The 25,970-nt window shown below is 47.6% G+C and overlaps 1 protein-coding gene across 2 annotated transcripts in view; it reads right to left on the bottom strand.

Annotated features, from left to right (window-relative positions):
- LOC109904184 (sprouty-related, EVH1 domain-containing protein 1-like) overlaps positions 1 to 25,970 on the bottom strand; it is a 95,808-nt gene that overhangs the window by 8,075 nt on the left and 61,763 nt on the right. For both annotated transcript variants that reach the window (XM_020501381.2, XM_031788018.1), the window contains exons 4-6: positions 14,455 to 14,623; positions 9,301 to 9,347; positions 2,617 to 2,781 (exon numbers count right to left, since the gene is read on the bottom strand). In XM_020501381.2, the coding sequence (XP_020356970.1) occupies positions 2,617 to 2,781; positions 9,301 to 9,347; positions 14,455 to 14,623 (381 nt within the window). The remainder of the gene's footprint in view (positions 1 to 2,616; positions 2,782 to 9,300; positions 9,348 to 14,454; positions 14,624 to 25,970) is intronic.

The following is a 25,970-nucleotide window of genomic DNA, read 5'->3' on the forward strand; positions in this document are numbered from 1 at the left end:
TCTCCTTCCTCTCCTCCCCTCTCCTCCTTCCTCTCCTCCCCTCTCCTCCTTCCTCTCCTCCCCTCTCCTTCTTCCTCTCCTCCCCTCTCCTTCTTCCTCTCCTCCCTCTCCTTCTTCCTCTCTCCCCTCTTCTTCCTCTCCTCCCCTCTCCTTTCCTCTCCTCTCCCCTCTCCTTCTTCCTCTCCTCTCCCCTCTCCTCTTCCTCTCCTCTCCCCTCTCCTTCTTCCTCTCCTCTCCCCTCTCCTTCTTCCTCTCCTCTCCCCTCTCCTTCTTCCTCTCCTCTCCCCTCTCCTTCTTCCTCTCCTCTCCCCTCTCCTTCTTCCTCTCCTCTCCCCTCTACCCGTTCTTCCTCTCCCCTCGTTCTTCCTCTCCCCTCGTTCTTCCTCTCCCCTCGTTCTTCCTCTCCCCTCGTTCTTCCTCTCCCCTCGTTCTTCCTCTCCCCTCGTTCTTCCTCTCCCCTCGTTCTTCCTCTCCCTCGTTCTTCCTCTCCTCCCCTCTCCTTCTTCCTCTCCTCCCCTCTCCTTCTTCCTCTCCTCCCCTCTCCTTCTTCCTCTCCTCCCCTCTCCTTCTTCCTCTCCCCTTAAATACAGAAATCTAATTTTGAATACTTTCTGAATGCACTGTATATTTACATATCTACCTCAGTTACCTCGAGCACCTGCACATTGTCCCGGTACTGTGTACTTATTCCTTGTGTAATTATTTATCTTTTTCTCCCTACCCGTTCTTCCTCTCCTCTCCTTCTTCCTCTCCTTCTTTCTCTCCTCTCTACCCGTTCTTCCTCTCCTCTCCTCTCTACCCGTTCTTCCTCTCCTCTCCTCTCTACCCGTTCTTCCTCTCCTCTCTACCCGTTCTTCCTCTCCTCCCTACCCGTTCTTCCTCTCCTCCCTACCCGTTCTTCCTCTCCTCCCTACCCGTTCTTCCTCTCCTCCCTACCCGTTCTTCCTCTCCTCCCTACCCGTTCTTCCTCTCCTCCCTACCCGTTCTTCCTCTCCTCCCTACCCGTTCTTCCTCTCCTCCCTACCCGTTCTTCCTCTCCTCCCTACCCGTTCTTCCTCTCCTCCCTACCCGTTCTTCCTCTCCTCCCTACCCATACAGCAATAGAATACATTTATAACATGCTTACTTTTAACCCATCTTAAAATAAAATACGGAGTACAAAATTCTTCATATTTAAAGAACTGGTTTACATTCATAAATAAGTCTACAATGATAAAACAAATGATAATAAACACCAAATTAAATTAAACCCAAAAAGCGAGTTGCACAGAGTCCATTAGGCCACATCAACATTCTTCTCATCTTTGTCCACTACAACATTAAAACTTAACACTCCCCTTGTTGGCATCGTTTCACTATACTCTCTCTCTCTTAACTTCAATTAAAAACTGTTGCGACTCTAGGGGCAGTATTTTAATTTTTGGAAGAAAAAAAAACGTTCCAGTTTTAAAAGGGGATATTTTGTCAGGACAAGATGCTAGAATATGCATATAATTGACAGCTTTGGATAGAAAACACTAAAATTTCCAAAACTGTAAAGATATTGTCTGTGAGTATAACAGAACTGATGTTGCAAGCGAACGCCTGAGAAAAATCCAATCCGGAAGTGCCCCAGGTTTTGAAAGCGCTGCGTTCCAATGACTCCCTATTTGACTGTGAATGTACCATCAACGAGCTTACGCTTTCTACGTATTCCCCCAAGGTGTCTACAGCATTGTGATGTAGTTTTAGGCATTTCTGTTGAAGAATAGCCGTAGGCGGTCACATGGGGGCTCCGAGAGAGATTCTCGCGTAAAGTACAGAGGTAGCCATTACTCCAATCGGTCCTAGAGAAAAACTAATTGTCCCAACGGATATATTATCGAATAGATATTAGAAAAACACCTTTGCAAACAACGTTTGCCATGTTTCTGTCGATATTATGGAGCTAATTTGGAATATTTTTCGGGCGATTTCTCAGCCAAACGTGAAGAACAAACGGAGCTGTTTCGCCTACAAAAATAATATTTTAGGAAAAGATGAACTTGGCTATCTACCTGGGAGTCTCGTGAGTGAAAACATCCGAAGTTCATCAAAGGTAAATGATTTAATTTGATTGCTTTTCTGATTTCCGTGACAAGGTTGCCTGCTGCTAGCAAGGCATAATGCTATGCTAGGCTACTTACACAAATGCTTGTCTAGCGTTGGCTGTAAAGCATATTTAGAAAATCTGAGATGACAGGGTGATTAACAAAAGGCTAAGCTGTCTCAATATATTTCATTTGTGGTTTTCATGAATAGGAATATTTTCTAGGGATATTTATGTCCGCTGCGTTATGCTAATTAGTTTCAGCCGATTATTACGCTCCCGCATGCGGGTTTGGGAGTCACTAGAGGTTAAAAGGGCCATCTTCGCAATCAACAATGGCCTAGGCCAAGGCTCCTTTCACTCGCTCCCTGTCTGTCTCTCTCCTCAGCAGCAGGAGCACGTGAGGCGAGTGGCGGGAACCACTTTTAGCTGGACATAACTTATGTTTTATTGAGTTGCAATTGGCTGACAGATAAAAAGTCGGACCTTAGAATTCCAGGTCTGTTGTACCCGTGAAGACTTCCAGTCTAGAGGTGTTTGGTACTGACCTGAGGCGGCAGGTAGTGGTGGTTGCTGGAGGGAAACTGGTCAAAGGGCTGAGCGCGGACGTAGCAGCCCCGGTAGGGTTCTGTGGACACCACATTGTGGACACTCAGGGGGGAAAAGGGCTCCTTCATTGGCGTACAGATGGAGGGCAGCGCCTCACACAGGGGCTGCAACACAACGACAAAACTTCTATATCATTCATCTTTCACATTTCACCTTAATTATACAAGACACCATTATTATATTCACAAGTAGGTATAAGAAGCATATCACTGACTCACATTAGCTACAGACACCATCGATATTCTAACTATATTTGTCCCACACTTGTCCACCAGGTAGCGCCCAGAGAACACATTTCTCCCTGTGCCTTTGCCTGTGATATGAGATGACTCAAGCCCCTTCTGTTGAGAACTCAAGAGTTCCTTTCAGCCTCCCATGTGTTTTCACAGGCATTTTATTGATGACAAATCCTAGTCAACTGTATTGGACAACTACTGTTGAGAACTCTAACACACACAAATACATGTATACATACACCCACCAGCCTATTAGGTGACAACAATGGACTATGAGCTCTGAGCTAGAACCGGTGCGGAGGAGAAGAGAGGTAGAACCGGTGCGGAGGAGAGGTAGAACCAGAGGAGAGGAGAGGTAGAACCGGTGCGGAGGAGAGGTAGAACCGGTGCGGAGGAGAGGTAGAGGTATTGATGACAAATCCTAGTCAACTGTATTGGACAACTACTGTTGAGAACTCTAACACACACAAATACATGTATACATACACCCACCAGCCTATTAGGTGACAATGGACTATGAGCTCTGAGCTCTGAGCTAGAACCGGTGCGGAGGAGAAGAGAGGTAGAACCGGTGCGGAGGAGAGGTAGAACCGGTATGGAGGATAGGTAGAACCGGTGCGGAGGATAGGTAGAACCGATGCAGAGGATAGGTAGAACCGGTATGGAGGAGAGGATAGGTAGAACCGGTATAGAGGAGAGGATAGGTAGAACCAGTATGGAGGAGAGGAGTGGTAGAACCGGTGCGGAGGAGAGGAGTGGTAGAACCGGTGCGGAGGAGAGGAGTGGTAGAACCGGTACGGCGGAGAGGTAGAACAGGCCTAATGGTGAGTTCTTAGTGATGGCCAGCACATTTCAGCACTCACACAAGCATGGAGCTCGCATCTGCGCACGTACACACAGCCACACACAAATTCTCTCACACATATTGGTACACAAACTTATACGCAGTAACACAAAGATGCATATTCTCACACAGATAAGCATATACTTTGTATTTGAAACACAAGCAGAAACACACCGTTCCTCATTCAGGCCTCACACTGCCTCACTCACTCACACTGCCTTGCTGACTGCGTGTGGAGGAGGCTGCTGGCTCTGGTTAGTCAGTGCTGTGTGTAAAGTAGCCCACGCCAGTGTTTTAACACACAGCGGAAATCTGGTTTGCTCCCAGCTGCTGCTACAGTAATTACTGTCCTGTGGTTGCTAAGAGATGCTTCCTTTGACCCCCCCACCCCCCTTCTTTCTCTTTTTACCCTCCTCTCCCCCTCAGACTGCTAAAATACTGTGTGTGTGTGTAGCAGTCTGAGCAGGAATGCCAGAATTAGGAGAGGGGAAAGAAGAGAAAGAACAGAACAGGGAAAAATAAAAAAGTGTGTGTATGTGAGCATATGCATACGTGAGTGTGTATGCATGTGTGTGAGAGAGAGAGCACAGCCAACAAATCTGCTGAGGGAATGTCATAAACCAACTCCAGCTGGAGAAATGCAGGCCAGAATTTAAAATGCCAGATGACAGCTGTGTGTGTGTGTGTGTGTGTGTGTGTGTGTGTGTGTGTGTGTGTGTGTGTGTGTGTGTGTGTGTGTGTGTGTGTGTGTGTGTGTGTGTGTGTGTGTGTGTGTGAGAAAGAGCGAGAGAGGGGGTTAGGGGGATGAAATTGGAACCAGACTTGGGCTTCCTTTTAAAGCTCTGTGCTGAGCCCCTCCATTCAAAAGGCATGCGTGGGTGCCAATCTGGTTCCGATCTGACCCCAGAGATGTGGAGGTGGTGGGGGGTGACCTGGCTCAGGACCAACATACGAGCTCCATGCGGTTCCACCCTCGCAGGCTCACACAGGGGAAGGGGCTGGCCTGCTGTTTGTGCGTTGTATCAGTGACTCAAAGACTCCCAGGTCCAAGCATCTGCCTGTTCACATCATTTCATTGTGAAGCATCCCAAGAAAAAGGAATTCAGATGTGTGTTAGAGAGGGAGAGAGGAGGAGGGTAGAGAGTGGGATTGTGTATGAGTTCTTCAGTGTTACAGATGATGACTCATCCCTAGAATGCAACCTCGTAATGCTGCTCAGCCCTGCTCTACAAGGATTCTACTGGGGCTTCTCTCCTGTACGCTTTCTCCTCAACCAAACAACCAGACTAGAACATGCCAGGTGCCATTTGACCCACATTTGGGGTTTACTTGTTTAATCTCTCCAGGACTATGGCACCCCACCTCCTCTCAAATACTTGGTTGAGATCAAATCGCACCAAACACTAAATTTCTACAAGTCCTATATCTTTTTAAGATGGAGAGAGGCTCATCCATCCCCCTCAGCGGATATCGTGCAGTACAAAACAGATGTGGTTTTGCGTTCTCAAACACCTGTCAAATGTTGCACCTAAACAGGGTTCTGCAAGGAGGGTGGAGGGTGTATGCAATTTGTGCAGTATGTCAGCCTTTGAGTGTGTATGTATGTGTCGACTGTGTGATTATACATGTGTGTGACTGGCTGTGGAGTGTGCAGTGTCGTGGTGAGAGGAAGACTGTGGCGTTTTGGTGGGGGTGCTGAACCCCTTGCTGGGCAGGATGTGGGCTGATAAGAGGGTCCTACACGCTACACACACAGCAGGTTAAGAGGTTCCAGAAACCAAGATGTCTGCATGGGCTCAGAGCTTCAGATTATAAAGGGGAAAACCAGACATCCCTCCCAAAACACTACTTGGCAGACATGTCACTAGGCCAGTCCAGCTTATGTAGAGAAAGACTAGGCTAAATCCAATACAGGCCCAAACGAGGCTCCAGAGTGCCCTCCAGCCCATGTCAAAGTGACTCATCTCATGGCTCTCGGCTGGGCTACAGCACAAGGTCACTTTCAACTAAATCAATTCATGTCAGACCTTTGATGAATAAATGAAACTGAACAAAAAACTCTGAACAAATGTTTTGTCTGTGTACACAGTTCTCATCATTGGAGTCATATTCTGTGATGCAGCCAAGGCTGGAACGTGTTAAATTATGAAGAGGTGCAGGCTAATGTCACACATTGTGTGGTGGCATTTAAGTGGAGCGTTCGTTCTCTCTCTCTAGCTGGGTGGCTTGGTGTTAGAGTGACTAGCCTCACGGTTTCTCGTCCGTGTAGCTCAGGTCACAGACCGCAACACTCGGATGCCAAATTACCATGGCGACACCCTCAGTTGCTCACTCACTGAACCCCCCCCCCTTTCCTCCCACCACCTGCTCTTCTGCTGCTTAGCAACAATGCTGCTCTCCACATGAACAGATTCCCCCTCCCTCTCACGCCCTCTGACCTTCTCTACTCCACTCAGTGAATGAGGTCAGATACTGAGGGGTCAAAGGTGACTGCAGCCCAGCCACCGGGTCACTGATGGACACAAAACTCACAAATACTGAACTAAAGAACAGCAGGAGCTACTAAATGATTGGCTTGGCAGGTCTTCTGAAACAAGGACTTTCTTTAAGGGGTTCAGTTTGCCATGTATACTTAGCAAATATCAAATCGAATCACATTTTATTTGTCACATACACATGGTTAGCAGATGTTAAAGCGAGTGTAGCAAAATGCTTGTGCTTCCAGTTCCGACAATGCAGTAATAACCAACGAGTAATCTAACAATTTCACCACAACTACCTTATACACACAAGTGTAAAGGGATGAAGAATATGTACATACAAATATATGAATGAGTGATGATACAGAACGGCATCGTCAAGATGCAGTAGATGGCATAGAGTTCAGTATATACATATGAGATGAGTAATGTAGGGTATGTAAACATATAAAAGTGGCATTGTTTAAAGTGGCTAGTGATACATGTATTACATAAAGATGGCAAGATGCAGTAGATGGTATAGAGTACAGTATATACATATGAGATGAATAATGTAGGGTATGTAAACATTATATTAAGTGGCATTGTTTAAAGTGGCTAGTGATACATTTTGTACATCAATTTTTCCATTATTAAAGTGGCTGGAGTTGAGTCAGTATGTTGGCAGCAGCCACTCAATGTTGGTGGTGGCTGTTTAACAGTCTGATGGCCTTGAGATATAAGCTGTTTTTCAGTCTCTCGGTCCCTGCTTTGATGCACCTGTACTGACCTCGCCTTCTGGATGATAGTGGAGTGAACAGGCAGTGGCTCGGGTTGTTGTTGTCCTTGATGATCTTTATGCCTTCCTGTAACATCGGGTGGTGTAGGTGTCCTGGAGGGCAGGTAATTTGCCCAAGGTGATGCGTTGTGCAGACCTCACTACCCTCTGGAGAGCCTTACGGTTGTGGGCGGAGCAGTTGCCGTACCAGGCGGTGATACAGCACGACAGGATGCTCTCAATTGTGCATCTGTAAAATTTGTGCTTTTGGTGACAAGCCGAAATTCTTCAGCCTCCTGAGGTTGAAGAGGCGCTGCTGCACCTTCTTCACCACGCTGTCTGTGTGGGTGGACCAATTCAGTTTGTCTGTGATGTGTACGCCGAGGAACATAAAACTTTGTATTCTCTCCACTACTGTCCCGTTGATGTGGATAGGGGGGTGCTCCCTCTGCTGTTTCCTGAAGTCCACGATCATCTCCTTTGTTTTGTTGACGTTGCGTGTGAGGTTATTTTCCTGACACCACACTCCGAGGGCCCTCACCACCTCCCTGTAGGCCGTCTGGTCGTTGTTGGTAATCAAGCCTACCACTGTAGTGTCGTCTGCAATCTTGATGATTGAGTTAGAGGCGTGCGTGGCCACGCAGTCGTGGATGAACAGGGAGTACAGGAGAGGGCTCAGAACGCACCTTTGTGGGGCCCCAGTGTTGAGGATCAGCGGGGTGGAGATGTTGTTACCTACCCTCACCACCTGGGGGCGGCCCGTCAGGAAGTCGAGTACCCAGTTGCACAGGGCGGGGTCGATACCCAGGGTTGATGATGAGTTTGGAGGGTACTATGGTGTTTAAATGCTGAGCTGTATTTGATGAACAGCATTCTCACATAGGTATTCCTCTTGTCCAGATGGGTTAGGGCAGTGTGCAGTGTGGTTAAGATTGCGTCGTCTGTGGACCTATTGGGGCGGTAAGCAAATTGGAGTGGGTCTAGGGTGTCAGGTAGGGTGGGGGTGATATGGTCCTTGACTAGTCTCTCAAAGCACTTCATGATGACGGAAGTGAGTGCTATGGGGCGGTAGTTGTTTAGCTCAGTTACCTTAGCTTTCTTGGGAACAGGAACAATGGTGGCCCTCTTGAAGCATGTGGGAACAGCAGACTGGGATAAGGATTGATTGAATATGTCCATAAACACACCAGCCAGCTGGTTTGCGCATGCTCTGAGGACGTGGCTGGGGATGCCGTCTGGGCCTGCAGCCTTGCGAGGGTTAACGCGTTTAAATGTTTTACTCACGTCGGCTGCAGTGAAAGAGAGTCCACAGGTTTTGGTAGCGGGCCGTGTCAGTGGCACTGTATTGTCCTCAAAGCAAGCAAAGAAGTTGTTTAGTCTGTCTGGGAGACATCCTGGTCCGCGACGGGGCTGGTTTTCTTTTTGTAATCCGTGATTGACTGTAGACCCTGCCACATACATCTTATGTCTGAGCCGTTGAATTGCGACTCTACTTTGTCTCTATACTGACGCTTAGCTTGCTTGATTGCCTTGCGGAGGGAATAGCTACACTGTTTGTAATCGGTCATGTTTCCGGTCATCTTGCCCTGGTTAAAAGCAGTGGTTCGCACTTTCAGTTTTGCGCGAATGCTGCCATCAATCCACGGTATAAATACCACACATTGTACCATCGTGTCACAAATCTGATGGGGTTTTCTACTTGAAGTGTTAAGGAGCCGTGTTGTTTCTACACCACAAAATCAACTTGGGTGTGTAGTCATATACCTGTACTCCCTCTTGTTCAGATTGAGAAAACCTTTCTAACCGCACCTGTAGCTTGTGAAAGCTCAGACTGAAGAGGACAAAGTGATAACCAACTCCTTTATCAGCTTACCAACAATACGCCTGAGCACAGCTCAATCTATTAACAGACGAGGAACATGAGTAAATACAAGTGGCTTCCGATAATCCACGCAATTATTTTTACACAATTGGGTTCCCCCAGGTATCAGTTTTGACCAGATGACAGATGCACACACCTAAGCCGTGGGCACACTCGACAACTCCCCAGCAAAGGAAGGTAAGGTAAGGCCCTGGCTGTTCAAACAGACTCAAATCCTAAAGACAACTGGCAGAGTAGAAGACAGAAGGGCCTGAAGCAGTACAGATTTCCCTCTTCCCTGCTTCCTAGATTCAAGCACCAGCAAGAGAACTCAAACACACACTAGACTTGTGAGAAGTGGAGTTAGTCCTACAGCAAACCTCAGTGCTAGCAAATAGAGAAACAAGTACATGGAGAATATGAGGACCCCAGTCTTTGGACTCACCTGTAATCCATCTTCAAGAGAGTCCGAGTCGTCAAACGCAGGACAGCCTGGAAAAGAGAAGATATAATAAAATCAGATATTGAATAAGACTTCCAGCTACAGATACAGGTGAGCTACAGAGAGAGACAGAAAGAGTTCTCATAACACACAGTATGGCAACACGTCACCAAGTCCCTAAAAATGACTTCCCCACAAGTACGTCACTGGTGATCGAGGAAAGAGAGAAGCCATTAAGGGAGGTATGGTTGGCAAAGACTTCCATTCACCCGAGAACAGCTAAAAGGTAAATGAAAGCGTTTTTGTGTTAGTAGGACACATGGCCTAATGAAATCGACTCTCTACTTGTAAAAGTGCAACGAGTCGAGGCTAAAAAGCCATGAAAGTTACATTTACTGACACCTAATGTCAAGTAAGTACTGATAAGAATACGAAGTCAATCGTACTGTTGAACTCGTACCCGACTCTTAGCAACATGTCTAAAACAAGCTTATCCTGAAATCTTGGGGAAAATAAATTTGTCCAAAGTTAAATGTTGGCAGTAGTGTAGAAAACAGATATTATCTCATTTCCACTGGGACGGACGAAGAGGAAACTGTTTGTACCGGAGGCATCAAGAGGCTCTTTTAAGACTCCCAGTTCACTTAATTAGGATAACTAAGACCTCATTTAAAACGAGCCAGGCAGGCAGCAGGAGAAACCAGGCCTCCGCTTTTTACGTCTGTCTGTGTCTCTCTCCGTTAGTTTAGAGAAGACCGAAGAATATTGTTGGAGCATTGAACAGCGTGTGGGTATCCATGTTCCTGTCTGTCAGTCTGCTACGGTGAGACCCAGGCCGTCTGTCTGTCTATAGCACGTTGAGACAGCGACGACTCTGCCAGTGCTGGGTCACGGAGCTGCCTGGGCCATGTGTCCGCTGTTCCCATGGCAACAGAGGACCGCAAGGCTGACACACCACACACTCAAACACACACTAAGAAGAACACACACACACTGCAGTCCGGCAGCAGAGCGATGCAACAGGAATACAAAGGAACCTGCCTGTGTGGAGAAGAGGTATTACACAACACTGGTGGAAAACAGAGGAAGCTAGAACAGATCAGAGGATACAGAGAGGAGAGGAGTAGAACAGGCATTGAGAGCTAAGCAGCAGTCTTATTATAAACACATGACTGATAACAAGACCAAAGACAGGTAGCCTAGCAGTTAAGAGAGTTGGTAGAGTAACCGAAAAGGTTGCTGGTTCGACTCCCCTAGCCAGCAAGGTGGAAAAATCTGCCGTGAGCAAGGCAGTTAACCACCAACAACAAATGCTCCCTGGGCACTGATGATGATGTCGATTAAGGTAGCCCTCGCACCTCTCTGATTATTGGGTTAGGTTCAATTTGGAAGACAGATTTCAGTTCAATGCATTCAGGTCTGCAACTGACTAGATATCACCTTTCCTTCCCTTTCCCATAGGCCTTTGTGCTAATTCTGCTAATATGCTTGTATTGATCATCCGTACCTAAAATATCCATAGCTAGAGTTATAAGATTCTTTGGTGTAGTCCATTGTGCTTTATTAATTTAAACAATTGTCATGTTGTTAGACCCCATCAGTTTCCTCCACAGGTCTACAGGGCAGAGGACCGGAGGACATACAGTAGAGCCCAGGCTAGGTTCTAGTCTTGAGTAACGTAGGGCAGGAGGCTGGATGAGATGCAGTAGAGCCCAGGCTAGGTTCTAGTCTTGAGTAACGCAGGGCAGGAGGCTGGATGAGATACAGTAGAGCCCAGGCTAGATTCTAGTCTTAAGTAACACATGTCTACAGGGCGAAGGCCTGGATGAGATACAGTAGAGCCCAGGCTAGGTTCTAGTCTTAAGTAACACAGGTCTACAGGGCCAAGGCCTGGAGGAGATACAGTAGAGCCCAGGCTAGGTTCTAGTCTTAAGTAACACAGGTCTACAGGGCAGAGGACCGGATGAGATACAGTAGAGCCCAGGCTAGGTTCTAGTCTTAAGTAACGCATGTCTACAGGGCCAAGGCCTGGATGAGATACAGTAGAGCCCAGGCTAGGTTCTAGTCTTGAGTAACGTAGGGCAGGAGGCTGGATGAGATGCAGTAGAGCCCAGGCTAGGTTCTAGTCTTGAGTAACGCAGGGCAGGAGGCTGGATGAGATACAGTAGAGCCCAGGCTAGATTCTAGTCTTAAGTAACACATGTCTACAGGGCGAAGGCCTGGATGAGATACAGTAGAGCCCAGGCTAGGTTCTAGTCTTAAGTAACACAGGTCTACAGGGCCAAGGCCTGGAGGAGATACAGTAGAGCCCAGGCTAGGTTCTAGTCTTAAGTAACACAGGTCTACAGGGCAGAGGACCGGATGAGATACAGTAGAGCCCAGGCTAGGTTCTAGTCTTAAGTAACGCATGTCTACAGGGCCAAGGCCTGGATGAGATACAGTAGAGCCCAGGCTAGGTTCTAGTCTTAAGTAACACAGGTCTACAGGGCCAAGGCCTGGATGAGATACAGTAGAGCCCAGGCTAGGTTCTAGTCTTAAGTAACACAGGTCTACAGGGCAGAGGACCGGAGGAGATACAGTAGAGCCCAGGCTAGGTTCTAGTCTTAAGTAACACAGGTCTACAGGGCAGAGGACCGGAGGAGATACAGTAGAGCCCAGGCTAGGTTCTAGTCTTAAGTAACATGTCTACAGGGCCAAGGCCTGGATGAGATACAGTAGAGCCCAGGCTAGGTTCTAGTCTTAAGTAACACATGTCTACAGGGCCAAGGCCTGGATGAGATACAGAGATAAAAGGCTAGGTTCTAGTCTTGAGTAACGCAGGGCAGGAGGCTGGATGAGATATAGTAGAGCCCAGGCTAGGTTCTAGTCTTGAGTAACGCAGGGCAGGAGGCTGGATGAGATACAGTAGAGCCCAGGCTAGGTTCTAGTCTTGAGTAACGCAGGGCATGAGGCTGGATGAGATACAGTAGAGCCCAGGCTAGGTTCTAGTCTTGAGTAACGCAGGGCATGAGGCTGGATGAGATACAGTAGAGCCCAGGCTAGGTTCTAGTCTTGAGTAACGCAGACTAGGAGGCTGGATGGCAGATTGCTGAGCTGGCGGCTCTCCTGCTAATTGGATGACTTTGCTACCTCTGGCACTACCTCTGCTGGAAATGCGTAACAGAGCCCCAAGATGTTGTATCAACTTCAGCCCATCTCCAACCAGGTTAACGTAGACTAGCCTCAGCCCATCTCCAACCAGGTTAACCTAGCTTCAGCTCATCTCCAACCAGGTTAACCTAGCAGATCCCAGCTCATCTCCAACCAGGTTAACCTAGCTTCAGCTCATCTCCAACCAGGTTAACCTAGCTTCAGCTCATCTCCAACCAGGTTAACCTAGCAGATCCCAGCTCATCTCCAACCAGGTTAACCTAGCTTCAGCTCATCTCCAACCAGGTTAACCTAGCAGATCCCAGCTCATCTCCAACCAGGTTAACCTAGCTTCAGCTCATCTCCAACCAGGTTAGCCTAGCTTCAGCTCATCTCCAACCAGGTTAGCCTAGCTTCAGCTCATCTCCAACCAGGTTAACCTAGCTTCAGCTCATCTCCAACCAGGTTAACCTAGCAGAGCCCAGCTCATCTCCAAACAGGTTAACCTAGCTTCAGCTCATCTCCAACCAGGTTAACCTAGCAGAGCCCAGCTCATCTCCAACCAGGTTAACCTAGCAGAGCCCAGCTCATCTCCAACCAGGTTAACCTAGCTTCAGCTCATCTCCAACCAGGTTAACCTAGCAGATCCCAGCTCATCTCCAACCAGGTTAGCCTAGCTTCAGCTCATCTCCAAACAGGTTAACCTAGCTTCAGCTCATCTCCAAACAGGTTAACCTAGCAGAGCCCAGCTCATCTCCAACCAGGTTAACCTAGCTTCAGCTCATCTCCAACCAGGTTAACCTAGCAGAGCCCAGCTCATCTCCAACCAGGTTAACCTAGCAGATCCCAGCTCATCTCCAACCAGGTTAGCCTAGCTTCAGCTCATCTCCAACCAGGTTAGCCTAGCTTCAGCTCATCTCCAAACAGGTTAACCTAGCTTCAGCTCATCTCCAACCAGGTTAACCTAGCAGAGCCCAGCTTATCTCCAACCAGGTTAGCCTAGCTTCAGCCCATCTCCAAACAGGTTAGCCTAGCTTCAGCCCATCTCCAACCAGGTTAGCTTCAGCCCATCTCCAACCAGGTTAGCCTAGCTTCAGCCCATCTCCAAACAGGTTAGCCTAGCTTCAGCCCATCTCCAAACAGGTTAGCCTAGCTTCAGCCCATCTCCAACCAGGCTAGCTTCAGCCCATCTCCAACCTGGTTAGCCTAGCTTCAGCCCATCTCCAACCAGGTTAACCTAGCTTCAGCCCATCTCCAACCAGGTTAACCTAGCTTCAGCTCATCACCTACCAGGTTAACCTAGCTTCAGCTCATCTCCAAACAGGTTAACCTAGCTTCAGGTTATCTCCAAACAGGTTAACTTTGCCCAAACTCCAGCTAGCCTATTCCACAGAAAAATATTCCTGCAGCAACAGGATTGTAACATTTAGTGGATAATGTTGCTTGACCTGTAGTACGGCAATTAGCTGACTAAAATTAGGCTACATGAAAAGTGCAATAATGTTGATATTACTGTTAGTGTATTTATGTAAATCACAAAGCTCATATGCATTACCTGCGGTGCAGGAAAATTCTCAACAAAAGAGTTATCCTACATCTGTACCTTAAAGCCTGAACTCCAAATTCCAGACGGCCCCTATCCTGACCTAAAGGTGTCCCTCAGCTTGTAGACCTATCCTCTGACTCGACTGTCTGGGCACGGGCTTGTCAGTCTGTACAGGAAGTGGTGCCCTTATGTCCTAGACAGCTGGCACAGATAAGATAGGAGAGCCAATCATAGGTGAGTGAGCCGGGAGCAGGAAGAGTCATCACAGTTAATCAACACTATACATCTACCACCAGGAGAACAGGCCAACCATTACATGTCAGACATAGAACAACACACAATGACACACACAGAAACCAACACACACAAATTAATATGAACACAGGCATAATGTCAGAGGCAAGGAGTCTACAAAAGCATATGTTCTGTGAGGTGAGACTATACTGAGGTGGACTGAAGCTCAGGGGTCCTTCCTAACCCACCTTGGTTGATGTCCTCGATGGCCCTGCGGATCCCTCTATCAAAGGCCCTGGCGTCTGCAGGACTCTGGAAGGTCAGGCCAAACTTTTTGTCGTTGATCCTCCAATGGTGAAATATGGGGTTGACCTTGTTGTAGACCAGGTCCTTCTTTAGAATACACTCCAGAACAACCTGAACAGCAAGAGAGAGACATCTGCTAGTGACTTGAAGTTCACATTTTTCTACATTGACATTTCAGTCATTTAGCAGACGCTCTTATCCAGAGAGACTTACAGGAGCAATTAGTGTTAAGGGCCTTGCTCAAGGGAACATACTTGCCCAACGATCTTAACCACTAGGAAACCTGGCCAGATGGTAAAAGGTTGGTCCCATTACCTTAATGCAGAATAATATATGATACAGAACCACACAGCACAGAATCTAGTCTAGATTTCTCCAGAAGCAGCTAGAAAACCCAAAAATCAGTCTCTCACTCGAAAAGCAAAGCCGTAGAAAGTAGAAATTGCTATTTACCCCTGTCTGAGGGAGCCTTTGAGGAACAGAAATCTAACCGCCATCTTACTCATCACCCTAAGCTGTTTAAATGTGTCCCGTTTAATTACAACACGTAGCGTGTTGAGAAATGAAAAGCCCCAACCCTGGATAAATTGAAACACTCCAAATCCAACCAAATAGCCCTTTTCCTCCCCTCTTCATTTGTAAAACAGATTACAATATAGTGTGGTTTTATTTTACAAATGATAAAGCTGGAGGGTAAGAACAGTTTTGGAGCCAGGCACAGAAACTAAGTGTGTGAAAGAGAGAGAGATATTATTAATCAAGACTGTTGGGTGGCCTCTAGCCCTTCCTCCAGCCCTTCCTCCAGCCCTTCCTCTAGACAGATTCAATGAAATGAGATTAGGCCATTAGTCTTTAAGGCTTTGGGAGAACCTGCACGACGACGAGGGCTGGGTGAGTGAGAGGGTGCACGTTGGGTTGAATGAGGGTGGGAAGGGACGACGTTGTGTGGCAACTTGTGCATTCTGTTAGACGTTCATGTTTGAAACCGTTACTAGGGGGTTGTCTACGACATGGTAATCTGTGCTATACTGTCACCTTTATAACAAAACGGCAGTATTAGTAAATAAAAAAAGATTGGCAATAACATTTAATTGTCCCTATGCAAAAAATAGCATAAGGGACCCGTAACACAAAACAACAGTCAAAGAGACTCAAGCCCCAATGGCATCCTGACGGTCAGTATGTAAATCATTGTCACCATGTACACCTTTGTCTATGTTTGATAAGAGTGCATACGTGGCAGCTGAATGTGTGGGTTGGTGATATATCTGGTGTGTGACAGATCGCATGAGTAGTGCACCAAAACACCTATTACAAATAGGCCTATTAGCTGGAAATGCAGGTGTGTAGACAGACAGGAGTGTTTCGCTCGCCCAGAGAAAGCGAGGAGTAAGGGTTAAACCCTTGTGTTTACACAGAGCCTGTGGAGGGAGGGAGAGAGAGGCGGGAGGAGGTGTCCGCCTCTGGGGCTGATTGTGGGAAGCGAGACTGAGCGGAGCCGGAGTGGGTAAGGTGAGCGGCTTGCCTGAGAGAAGAGGAAGTATCGTCGTTGAGGAAGGATGCCACTCAACACCGCATTCATTCAAGTCAGGGAAATAGAGAGGTGGATCCACAGAAAGGTGGAGAGTAGAGACCAGAGTAGAGACCAGCGAGGGAGAAAGAAAATTCAGATGTAGGATCTTCATTTGAGCCAGTCTCCTACAGCAGGAAAATAATCAAACAGCAACAGGAAATGTGAATTGTGTGTGAACTATTTTGTAGCAGTACATTTTTAGTAAGGGAAAATCAAGTCAAATTTAAAAGTGGAAATTACAAACTGTAGAAGCCTTTTTAAACCACAAATACACTAAGTTATCGTGCAACAGGGGGATCAAATTACGAACCTATGTATGTAGGAGACAGAGGTGTGGGCGAGAGAGGGATTGGTAAAGAGATAGGAGAGAGAAGATGAATTGAATTCAGAGTGAGTCTTAACAGATTGGGGGAGTTTGTAGTTGCACTGGCTTTTGTGACAGAGGGAGGACTGATTCCACTCTGAGATGTTATCAAGAGGACAGGACTGTTTCTCTGTGTGAGAGCAGAGGACAAGCAGACACCAAACAGCAGACATAAATGCCACATACATTCATTCAGTTATCCATTTGATAATCTACCAAGCAGCAATGCTATATCTATAAACTAAATACAAAAACGACTTCCCATGCATATAGAATAACTGGGGCAGAGTCCTCTTAGTTTGTACGACCTCTTATCTTTATTAATTTATGTGTTAAGAACAAGTCTATAAAATCCTGAAGGAAATTAGTTGGTTCAATCTTTCTTAATCAATCCAATACAAAAGTAGCCTATTGGGCAGGCGACACAAATAAATAAGTACATCTAAGAAGGTTAGGTTAAATCTAGCAGTGGAGAAAGAAATGCCATATTAGAGAGAGTCAGCGAGCTTAGAGAGAGCTGTTATAATCTGAAAGCTGGCAATTCAGCAGCCAATTAAAGCTGTGCTCTTTGACAAAACACAGAAAACGAGTGAGAGGGGGAGAGAGAACAGAGTGAGAAGGGAGGGTCAGAGAGAGCAGAGAGAGAACAGTGTGAACAGAGATGTGTAAGAAAGCAGAGAGCGGAAGAACAGAGAGAAAACAGAGACTAAGAGAGCGCACAGAGCAGAGAGCACACAGAGCAGAGAGCACACAGAGCAGAGAGCACAGAGAGCAGAGAGAACAGAGAGTGTGAACAGAGAGTGTGAACAGAGAGAGCAGAGAGTGTGAACAGAGAGAGCAGAGAGAGCAGAGAGAGCAGAGAGTGTGAACAGAGAAAGCAGAGAGTGTGAACAGAGAGAGCAGAGTGAACAGAGAGTGTGAACAGAGAGAGCAGAGAGTGTGAACAGAGAGAGCAGAGTGAACAAAGAGAGCAGAGTGAACAGAGAGAGCAGAGTGAACAGAGAGTGTGAACAGAGAGCAGAGTGAACAGAGAGAGCAGAGTGTGAACAGAGAGAGCAGAGTGTGAACAGAGAGAGCAGAGTGTGAACAGAGAGAGCAGAGTGTGAACAGAGAGAGCAGAGTGAACAGAGAGAGCAGAGAGTGTGAACAGAGAGAGCAGAGTGTGAACAGAGAGAGAGCAGAGAGTGTGAACAGAGAGAGAGCAGAGAGTTAACAGAGAGAGCAAAGAGTGTTAACAGAGAGAGCAAAGAGTGTTAACAGAGAGAGCAAAGAGTGAACAGAGAGAGCAGAGTGTGAACAGAGAGAGCAGAGTGTGAACAGAGAGAGCAGAGTGTGAACAGAGAGAGCAGAGTGAACAGAGAGAGCAGAGTGTGAACAGAGAGAGCAGAGTGTGAACAGGGAGAGCAGAGAGAGCAGAGAGTGTGAACAGAGAAAGCAGAGAGTGTGAACAGAGAGAGCAGAGTGAACAGAGAGTGTGAACAGAGAGAGCAGAGTGTGAACAGAGAGAGCAGAGTGTGAACAGAGAGAGCAGAGTATGAACAGAGAGAGCAGAGTGTGAACAGAGAGAACAGAGAGTGTGAACAGAGAGCAGAGTGAACAGAGAGTGTGAACAGAGAGAGTGAACAGAGAGCAGAGAGTGAACAGAGAGAGCAGAGTGAACAGAGAGTGTGAACAGAGAGAGCAGAGTGAACAGAGAGAGCAGAGTGAACAGAGAGAGCAGAGAGTGTGAACAGAGAGAGCAGAGTGAACAGAGAGTGTGAACAGAGAGAGCAGAGTGAACAGAGAGTGTGAACAGAGAGTGTGAACAGAGAGAGCAGAGTGAACAGAGAGAGCAGAGTGAACAGAGAGTGTGAACAGAGAGAGCAGAGTGTGAACAGAGAGAGCAGAGTGAACAGAGAGTGTGAACAGAGAGAGTGAACAGAGAGAGCAAAGAGTGAACAGAGAGTGTGAACAGAGAGTGCAGAGTGAACAGAGAGAGCAGAGTGAACAGAGAGTGTGAACAGAGAGAGCAAAGAGTGTTAACAGAGAGAGCAAAGAGTGTTAACAGAGAGAGCAAAGAGTGAACAGAGAGAGCAGAGTGTGAACAGAGAGAGCAGAGTGTGAACAGAGAGAGCAGAGTGTGAACAGAGAGAGCAGTGTGAACAGAGAGAGCAGAGAGAGCAGAGAGTGTGAACAGAGAAAGCAGAGAGTGTGAACAGAGAGAGCAGAGTGAACAGAGAGTGTGAACAGAGAGAGCAGAGAGTGTGAACAGAGAGAGCAGAGTGAACAGAGAGAGCAGAGTGAACAGAGAGAGCAGAGTGAACAGAGAGAGCAGAGTGAACAGAGAGAGCAGAGTGAACAGAGAGTGTGAACAGAGAGAGCAGAGTGTGAACAGAGAGCAGAGTGAACAGAGAGAGCAGAGTGTGAACAGAGAGAGCAGAGTGTGAACAGAGAGAGCAGAGAGTGTGAACAGAGAGAGCAGAGAGTGTGAACAGAGAGAGCAGAGAGTGTGAACAGAGAGAGCAGAGTGTGAACAGAGAGAGAGCAGAGAGTGTGAACAGAGAGAGAGCAGAGTGTTAACAGAGCGAGAGCAAAGAGTGTTAACAGAGAGAGCAGAGTGTGAACAGAGAGAGCAGAGTGTGAACAGAGAGAGCAGAGTGTGAACAGAGAGAGCAGAGTGTGAACAGAGAGAGCAGAGTGTGAACAGAGTGAACAGAGAGTGTGAACAGAGAGCAGAGTGAACAGAGAGTGTGAACAGAGAGCAGAGTGAACAGAGAGAGCAGAGAGTGAACAGAGAGAGCAGAGAGTGTTAACAGAGAGAGCAGAGAGTGTTAACAGAGAGAGCAGAGTGAACAGAGAGTGTGAACAGAGAGTGTGAACAGAGAGAGCAGAGTGAACAGAGAGAGCAGAGTGAACAGAGAGTGTGAACAGAGAGAGCAGAGTGTGAACAGAGAGAGCAGAGTGAACAGAGAGTGTGAACAGAGAGAGTGAACAGAGAGCAAAGAGTGAACAGAGAGTGTGAACAGAGAGTGCAGAGTGAACAGAGAGAGCAGAGTGAACAGAGAGTGTGAACAGAGAGAGCAAAGAGTGTTAACAGAGAGAGCAAAGAGTGAACAGAGAGAGCAAAGAGTGAACAGAGAGAGCAGTGTGAACAGAGAGAGCAGAGTGTGAACAGAGAGAGCAGAGTGTGAACAGAGAGAGCAGAGAGTGTGAACAGAGAGTGTGAACAGAGAGAGCAGAGTGAACAGAGAGTGTGAACAGAGAGAGCAGAGAGTGTGAACAGAGAGAGCAGAGTGAACAGAGAGAGCAGAGTGAACAGAGAGCAGAGTGAACAGAGAGAGCAGAGTGTGAACAGAGAGCAGAGTGAACAGAGAGAGCAGAGTGTGAACAGAGAGAGCAGAGTGTGAACAGAGAGAGCAGAGAGTGAACAGAGAGAGCAGAGAGTGAACAGAGAGAGCAGAGAGTGTGAACAGAGAGAGCAGAGAGTGTGAACAGAGAGAGAGCAGAGAGTGAACAGAGAGAGAGCAGAGAGTGTGAACAGAGAGAGAGCAGAGAGTGTGAACAGAGAGAGCAGAGTGTGAACAGAGAGAGCAGAGTGTGAACAGAGAGAGCAGAGTGTGAACAGAGAGAGCAGAGTGTGAACAGAGAGAGCAGAGTGTGAACAGAGAGAGCAGAGTGTGAACAGAGAGAGCAGAGTGTGAACAGAGAGAGCAGAGTGTGAACAGAGAGAGCAGAGTGTGAACAGAGAGAGCAGAGTGTGAACAGAGAGAGCAGAGTGTGAACAGAGAGAGCAGAGTGTGAACAGAGAGAGCAGAGTGTGAACAGAGAGAGCAGAGAGTGTGAACAGAGAGCAGAGTGAACAGAGAGTGTGAACAGAGAGAGTGAACAGAGAGAGCAGAGAGTGAACAGAGAGAGCAGAGAGTGTGAACAGAGAGAGCAGAGTGAACAGAGAGTGTGAACAGAGAGAGCAGAGTGAACAGAGAGAGCAGAGTGAACAGAGAGTGTGAACAGAGAGAGCAGAGTGTGAACAGAGAGAGCAGAGTGAACAGAGAGTGTGAACAGAGAGAGTGAACAGAGAGAGCAAAGAGTGAACAGAGAGTGTGAACAGAGAGAGCAGAGTGTGAACAGAGAGAGCAGAGTGTGAACAGAGAGAGCAGAGTGTGAACAGAGAGAGCAGAGAGTGAACAGAGAGAGCAGAGAGTGAACAGAGAGAGCAGAGAGTGAACAGAGAGAGCAGAGAGTGAACAGAGAGAGCAGAGAGTGAACAGAGAGAGCAGAGTGTGAACAGAGAGAGCAGAGTGTGAACAGAGAGAGCAGAGTGTGAACAGAGAGAGCAGAGTGTGAACAGAGAGAGCAGAGTGTGAACAGAGAGAGCAGAGTGTGAACAGAGAGAGCAGAGAGTGAACAGAGAGAGCAGAGTGTGAACAGAGAGAGCAGAGTGTGAACAGAGAGAGCAGAGTGTGAACAGAGAGAGCAGAGTGTGAACAGAGAGAGCAGAGAGAGCAGAGAGTGTGAACAGAGAAAGCAGAGAGTGTGAACAGAGAAAGCAGAGAGTGTGAACAGAGAAAGCAGAGAGTGTGAACAGAGAAAGCAGAGAGTGTGAACAGAGAGAGCAGAGAGTGTTAACAGAGAGAGCAGAGAGTGTTAACAGAGAGAGCAGAGTGTTAACAGAGAGAGCAGAGAGTGTGAACAGAGAGAGCAGAGTGTGTTAACAGAGAGAGCAGAGTGTGTTAACAGAGAGAGCAGAGTGTGAACAGAGAGAGCAGAGTGTGAACAGAGAGAGCAGAGTGTGAACAGAGAGAGCAGAGAGAGCAGAGAGTGTGAACAGAGAAAGCAGAGAGTGTGAACAGAGAGAGCAGAGTGAAAAGAGTGTGAACAGAGAGAGCAGAGTGAAAAGAGTGTGAACAGAGAGAGCAGAGTGAACAGAGAGAGCAGAGTGAACAGAGAGTGTGAACAGAGAGTGTGAACAGAGAGTGTGAACAGAGAGCAGAGTGAACAGAGAGCAGAGTGTGAACAGAGAGAGCAGAGTGTGAACAGAGAGAGCAGAGTGTGAACAGAGAGAGCAGAGTGTGAACAGAGAGAGCAGAGAGTGAACAGAGAGAGCAGAGTGTGAACAGAGAGAGAGCAGAGAGTGTGAACAGAGAGAGAGCAGAGAGTGTGAACAGAGAGAGAGCAGAGTGTTAACAGAGAGAGAGCAAAGAGTGTTAACAGAGAGAGCAAAGAGTGAACAGAGAGAGCAGAGTGTGAACAGAGAGAGCAGAGTGTGAACAGAGAGAGCAGAGTGTGAACAGAGAGAGCAGAGTGTGAACAGAGAGAGCAGAGTGTGAACAGAGAGAGCAGAGTGTGAACAGAGAGAGCAGAGTGTGAACAGAGAGAGCAGAGTGTGAACAGAGAGAGCAGAGTGTGAACAGAGAGAGCAGAGTGTGAACAGAGAGAGCAGAGTGTGAACAGAGAGAGCAGAGTGTGAACAGAGTGAACAGAGAGTGTGAACAGAGAGCAGAGTGAACAGAGAGTGTGAACAGAGAGTGTGAACAGAGAGAGCAGAGTGAACAGAGAGAGCAGAGTGAACAGAGAGTGTGAACAGAGAGAGCAGAGTGTGAACAGAGAGAGCAGAGTGTGAACAGAGAGAGCAGAGTGAACAGAGAGTGTGAACAGAGAGAGTGAACAGAGAGAGCAAAGAGTGAACAGAGAGTGTGAACAGAGAGTGTGAACAGAGAGAGCAGAGTGTGAACAGAGAGAGCAGAGTGTGAACAGAGAGAGCAGAGTGTGAACAGAGAGAGCAGAGTGTGAACAGAGAGAGCAGAGTGTGAACAGAGAGAGAGCAGAGAGTGTTAACAGAGAGAGCAGAGAGTGTTAACAGAGAGAGCAAAGAGTGTTAACAGAGAGAGCAAAGAGTGAACAGAGAGAGCAAAGAGTGAACAGAGAGAGCAAAGAGTGAACAGCGAGAGCAGAGTGTGAACAGAGAGAGCAGAGTGTGAACAGAGAGAGCAGAGTGTGAACAGAGAGAGCAGAGTGTGAACAGAGAGAGCAGAGTGTGAACAGAGAGAGCAGAGTGAACAGAGAGAGCAGAGTGTGAACAGAGAGAGCAGAGAGTGTGAACAGAGAGAGCAGAGAGTGTGAACAGAGAGAGCAGAGAGTGTGAACAGAGAGTGTGAACAGAGAGAGCAGAGTGAACAGAGAGAGCGAACAGAGAGTGTGAACAGAGAGAGCAGAGTGTGAACAGAGAGAGCAGAGTGAACAGAGAGAGTGAACAGAGAGAGTGAACAGAGAGAGCAGAGAGTGTTAACAGAGAGAGCAGAGAGTGTTAACAGAGAGAGCAGAGAGTGTTAACAGAGAGAGCAGAGAGTGTGAACAGAGAGAGCAGAGAGTGTGAACAGAGAGAGCAGAGAGTGTGAACAGAGAGAGCAGAGAGTGTGAACAGAGAGAGCAGAGAGTGTGAACAGAGAGAGCAGAGAGTGTGAACAGAGAGAGCAGAGAGTGTGAACAGAGAGAGCAGAGAGTGTGAACAGAGAGAGCAGAGAGTGTGAACAGAGAGAGCAGAGAGTGTGAACAGAGAGTGTGAACAGAGAGAGCAGAGTGAACAGAGAGAGCGAACAGAGAGTGTGAACAGAGAGAGCAGAGTGAACAGAGAGAGTGAACAGAGAGAGTGAACAGAGAGAGTGAACAGAGAGAGTGAACAGAGAGAGTGAACAGAGAGAGCAAAGAGTGAACAGAGAGAGCAGAGTGTGAACAGAGAGAGCAGAGTGAACAGAGAGAGTGAACAGAGAGAGTGAACAGAGAGAGTGAACAGAGAGAGTGAACAGAGAGAGTGAACAGAGAGAGCAAAGAGTGAACAGAGAGAGCAGAGTGTGAACAGAGAGAGCAGAGTGAACAGAGAGAGAGCAGAGAGTGTGAACAGAGAGAGAGCAGAGAGTGTTAACAGAGAGAGCAGAGAGTGTGAACAGAGAGAGCAGAGAGTGTGAACAGAGAGAGCAAAGAGTGAACAGAGAGAGCAGAGTGTGAACAGAGAGAGCAGAGTGTGAACAGAGAGAGCAGAGTGTGAACAGAGAGAGCAGAGTGTGAACAGAGAGAGCAGAGTGTGAACAGAGAGAGCAGAGTGTGAACAGAGAGAGCAGAGTGTGAACAGAGAGAGCAGAGTGTGAACAGAGAGAGCAGAGTGTGAACAGAGAGAGCAGAGTGTGAACAGAGAGAGCAGAGTGTGAACAGAGAGAGCAGAGTGTGAACAGAGTGAACAGAGAGTGTGAACAGAGAGCAGAGTGAACAGAGAGTGTGAACAGATAGTGTGAACAGAGAGAGCAGAGTGAACAGAGAGAGCAGAGTGAACAGAGAGTGTGAACAGAGAGAGCAGAGTGTGAACAGAGAGAGCAGAGTGAACAGAGAGTGTGAACAGAGAGAGTGAACAGAGAGAGCAAAGAGTGAACAGAGAGTGTGAACAGAGAGTGTGAACAGAGAGAGCAGAGTGTGAACAGAGAGAGCAGAGTGTGAACAGAGAGAGCAGAGTGTGAACAGAGAGAGAGCAGAGTGTGAACAGAGAGAGAGCAGAGAGTGTTAACAGAGAGAGCAGAGAGTGTTAACAGAGAGAGCAAAGAGTGAACAGAGAGAGCAAAGAGTGAACAGAGAGAGCAAAGAGTGAACAGAGAGAGCAAAGAGTGAACAGCGAGAGCAGAGTGTGAACAGAGAGAGCAGAGTGTGAACAGAGAGAGCAGAGTGTGAACAGAGAGAGCAGAGTGTGAACAGAGAGAGCAGAGTGAACAGAGAGAGCAGAGTGTGAACAGAGAGAGCAGAGTGTGAACAGAGTGTGAACAGAGTGTGAACAGAGAGCAGAGTGAACAGAGAGAGTGAACAGAGAGAGTGAACAGAGAGAGCAGAGAGTGTTAACAGAGAGAGCAGAGAGTGTTAACAGAGAGAGCAGAGAGTGTTAACAGAGAGAGCAGAGAGTGTGAACAGAGAGAGCAGAGAGTGTGAACAGAGAGAGCAGAGAGTGTGAACAGAGAGAGCAGAGAGTGTGAACAGAGAGAGCAGAGAGTGTGAACAGAGAGTGTGAACAGAGAGAGCAGAGTGAACAGAGAGAGCGAACAGAGAGTGTGAACAGAGAGAGCAGAGTGTGAACAGAGAGAGCAGAGTGTGAACAGAGAGAGTGAACAGAGAGAGTGAACAGAGAGAGTGAACAGAGAGAGTGAACAGAGAGAGTGAACAGAGAGAGTGAACAGAGAGAGCAAAGAGTGAACAGAGAGAGCAAAGAGTGAACAGAGAGAGCAAAGAGTGAACAGCGAGAGCAGAGTGTGAACAGAGAGAGCAGAGTGTGAACAGAGAGAGCAGAGTGTGAACAGAGAGAGCAGAGTGTGAACAGAGAGAGCAGAGTGAACAGAGAGAGCAGAGTGAACAGAGAGAGCAGAGTGTGAACAGAGAGAGCAGAGTGTGAACAGAGTGTGAACAGAGTGTGAACAGAGAGCAGAGTGAACAGAGAGAGTGAACAGAGAGAGTGAACAGAGAGAGCAGAGAGTGTTAACAGAGAGAGCAGAGAGTGTTAACAGAGAGAGCAGAGAGTGTTAACAGAGAGAGCAGAGAGTGTGAACAGAGAGAGCAGAGAGTGTGAACAGAGAGAGCAGAGAGTGTGAACAGAGAGAGCAGAGAGTGTGAACAGAGAGAGCAGAGAGTGTGAACAGAGAGAGCAGAGAGTGTGAACAGAGAGAGCAGAGAGTGTGAACAGAGAGAGCAGAGGTGTGAACAGAGAGTGTGAACAGAGAGAGCAGAGTGAACAGAGAGAGCGAACAGAGAGTGTGAACAGAGAGAGCAGAGTGTGAACAGAGAGAGCAGAGTGTGAACAGAGAGAGTGAACAGAGAGAGTGAACAGAGAGAGTGAACAGAGAGAGTGAACAGAGAGAGTGAACAGAGAGAGTGAACAGAGAGAGCAAAGAGTGAACAGAGAGAGCAGAGTGTGAACAGAGAGAGCAGAGTGAACAGAGAGAGTGAACAGAGAGAGTGAACAGAGAGAGTGAACAGAGAGAGTGAACAGAGAGAGCAAAGAGTGAACAGAGAGAGCAGAGTGTGAACAGAGAGAGCAGAGTGAACAGAGAGTGTGAACAGAGAGTGTGAACAGAGAGAGCAGAGAGTGAACAGAGAGAGCAGAGAGTGAACAGAGAGAGCAGAGTGTGAACAGAGAGAGCAGAGTGTGAACAGAGAGAGCAGAGTGTGAACAGAGAGAGCAGAGAGTGTTAACAGAGAGAGCAGAGAGTGTGAACAGAGAGAGCAGAGAGTGTGAACAGAGAGAGCAGAGAGTGTGAACAGAGAGAGCAGAGTGAACAGAGAGAGCGAACAGAGAGTGTGAACAGAGAGAGCAGAGTGTGAACAGAGAGAGCAGAGTGACAGAGAGAGCAGAGTGTGAACAGAGAGAGCAGAGTGAACAGAGAGAGGAACAGAGAGAGTGAACAGAGAGAGTGAACAGAGAGAGTGAACAGAGAGAGCAGAGTGTGAACAGAGAGAGCAGAGTGAACAGAGAGTGTGAACAGAGAGTGTGAACAGAGAGAGCAGAGAGTGAACAG

Source organism: Oncorhynchus kisutch, linkage group LG14 (assembly GCF_002021735.2).
Source record: "Oncorhynchus kisutch isolate 150728-3 linkage group LG14, Okis_V2, whole genome shotgun sequence".
In the NCBI taxonomy this organism is placed as follows: domain Eukaryota; kingdom Metazoa; phylum Chordata; class Actinopteri; order Salmoniformes; family Salmonidae; genus Oncorhynchus; species Oncorhynchus kisutch.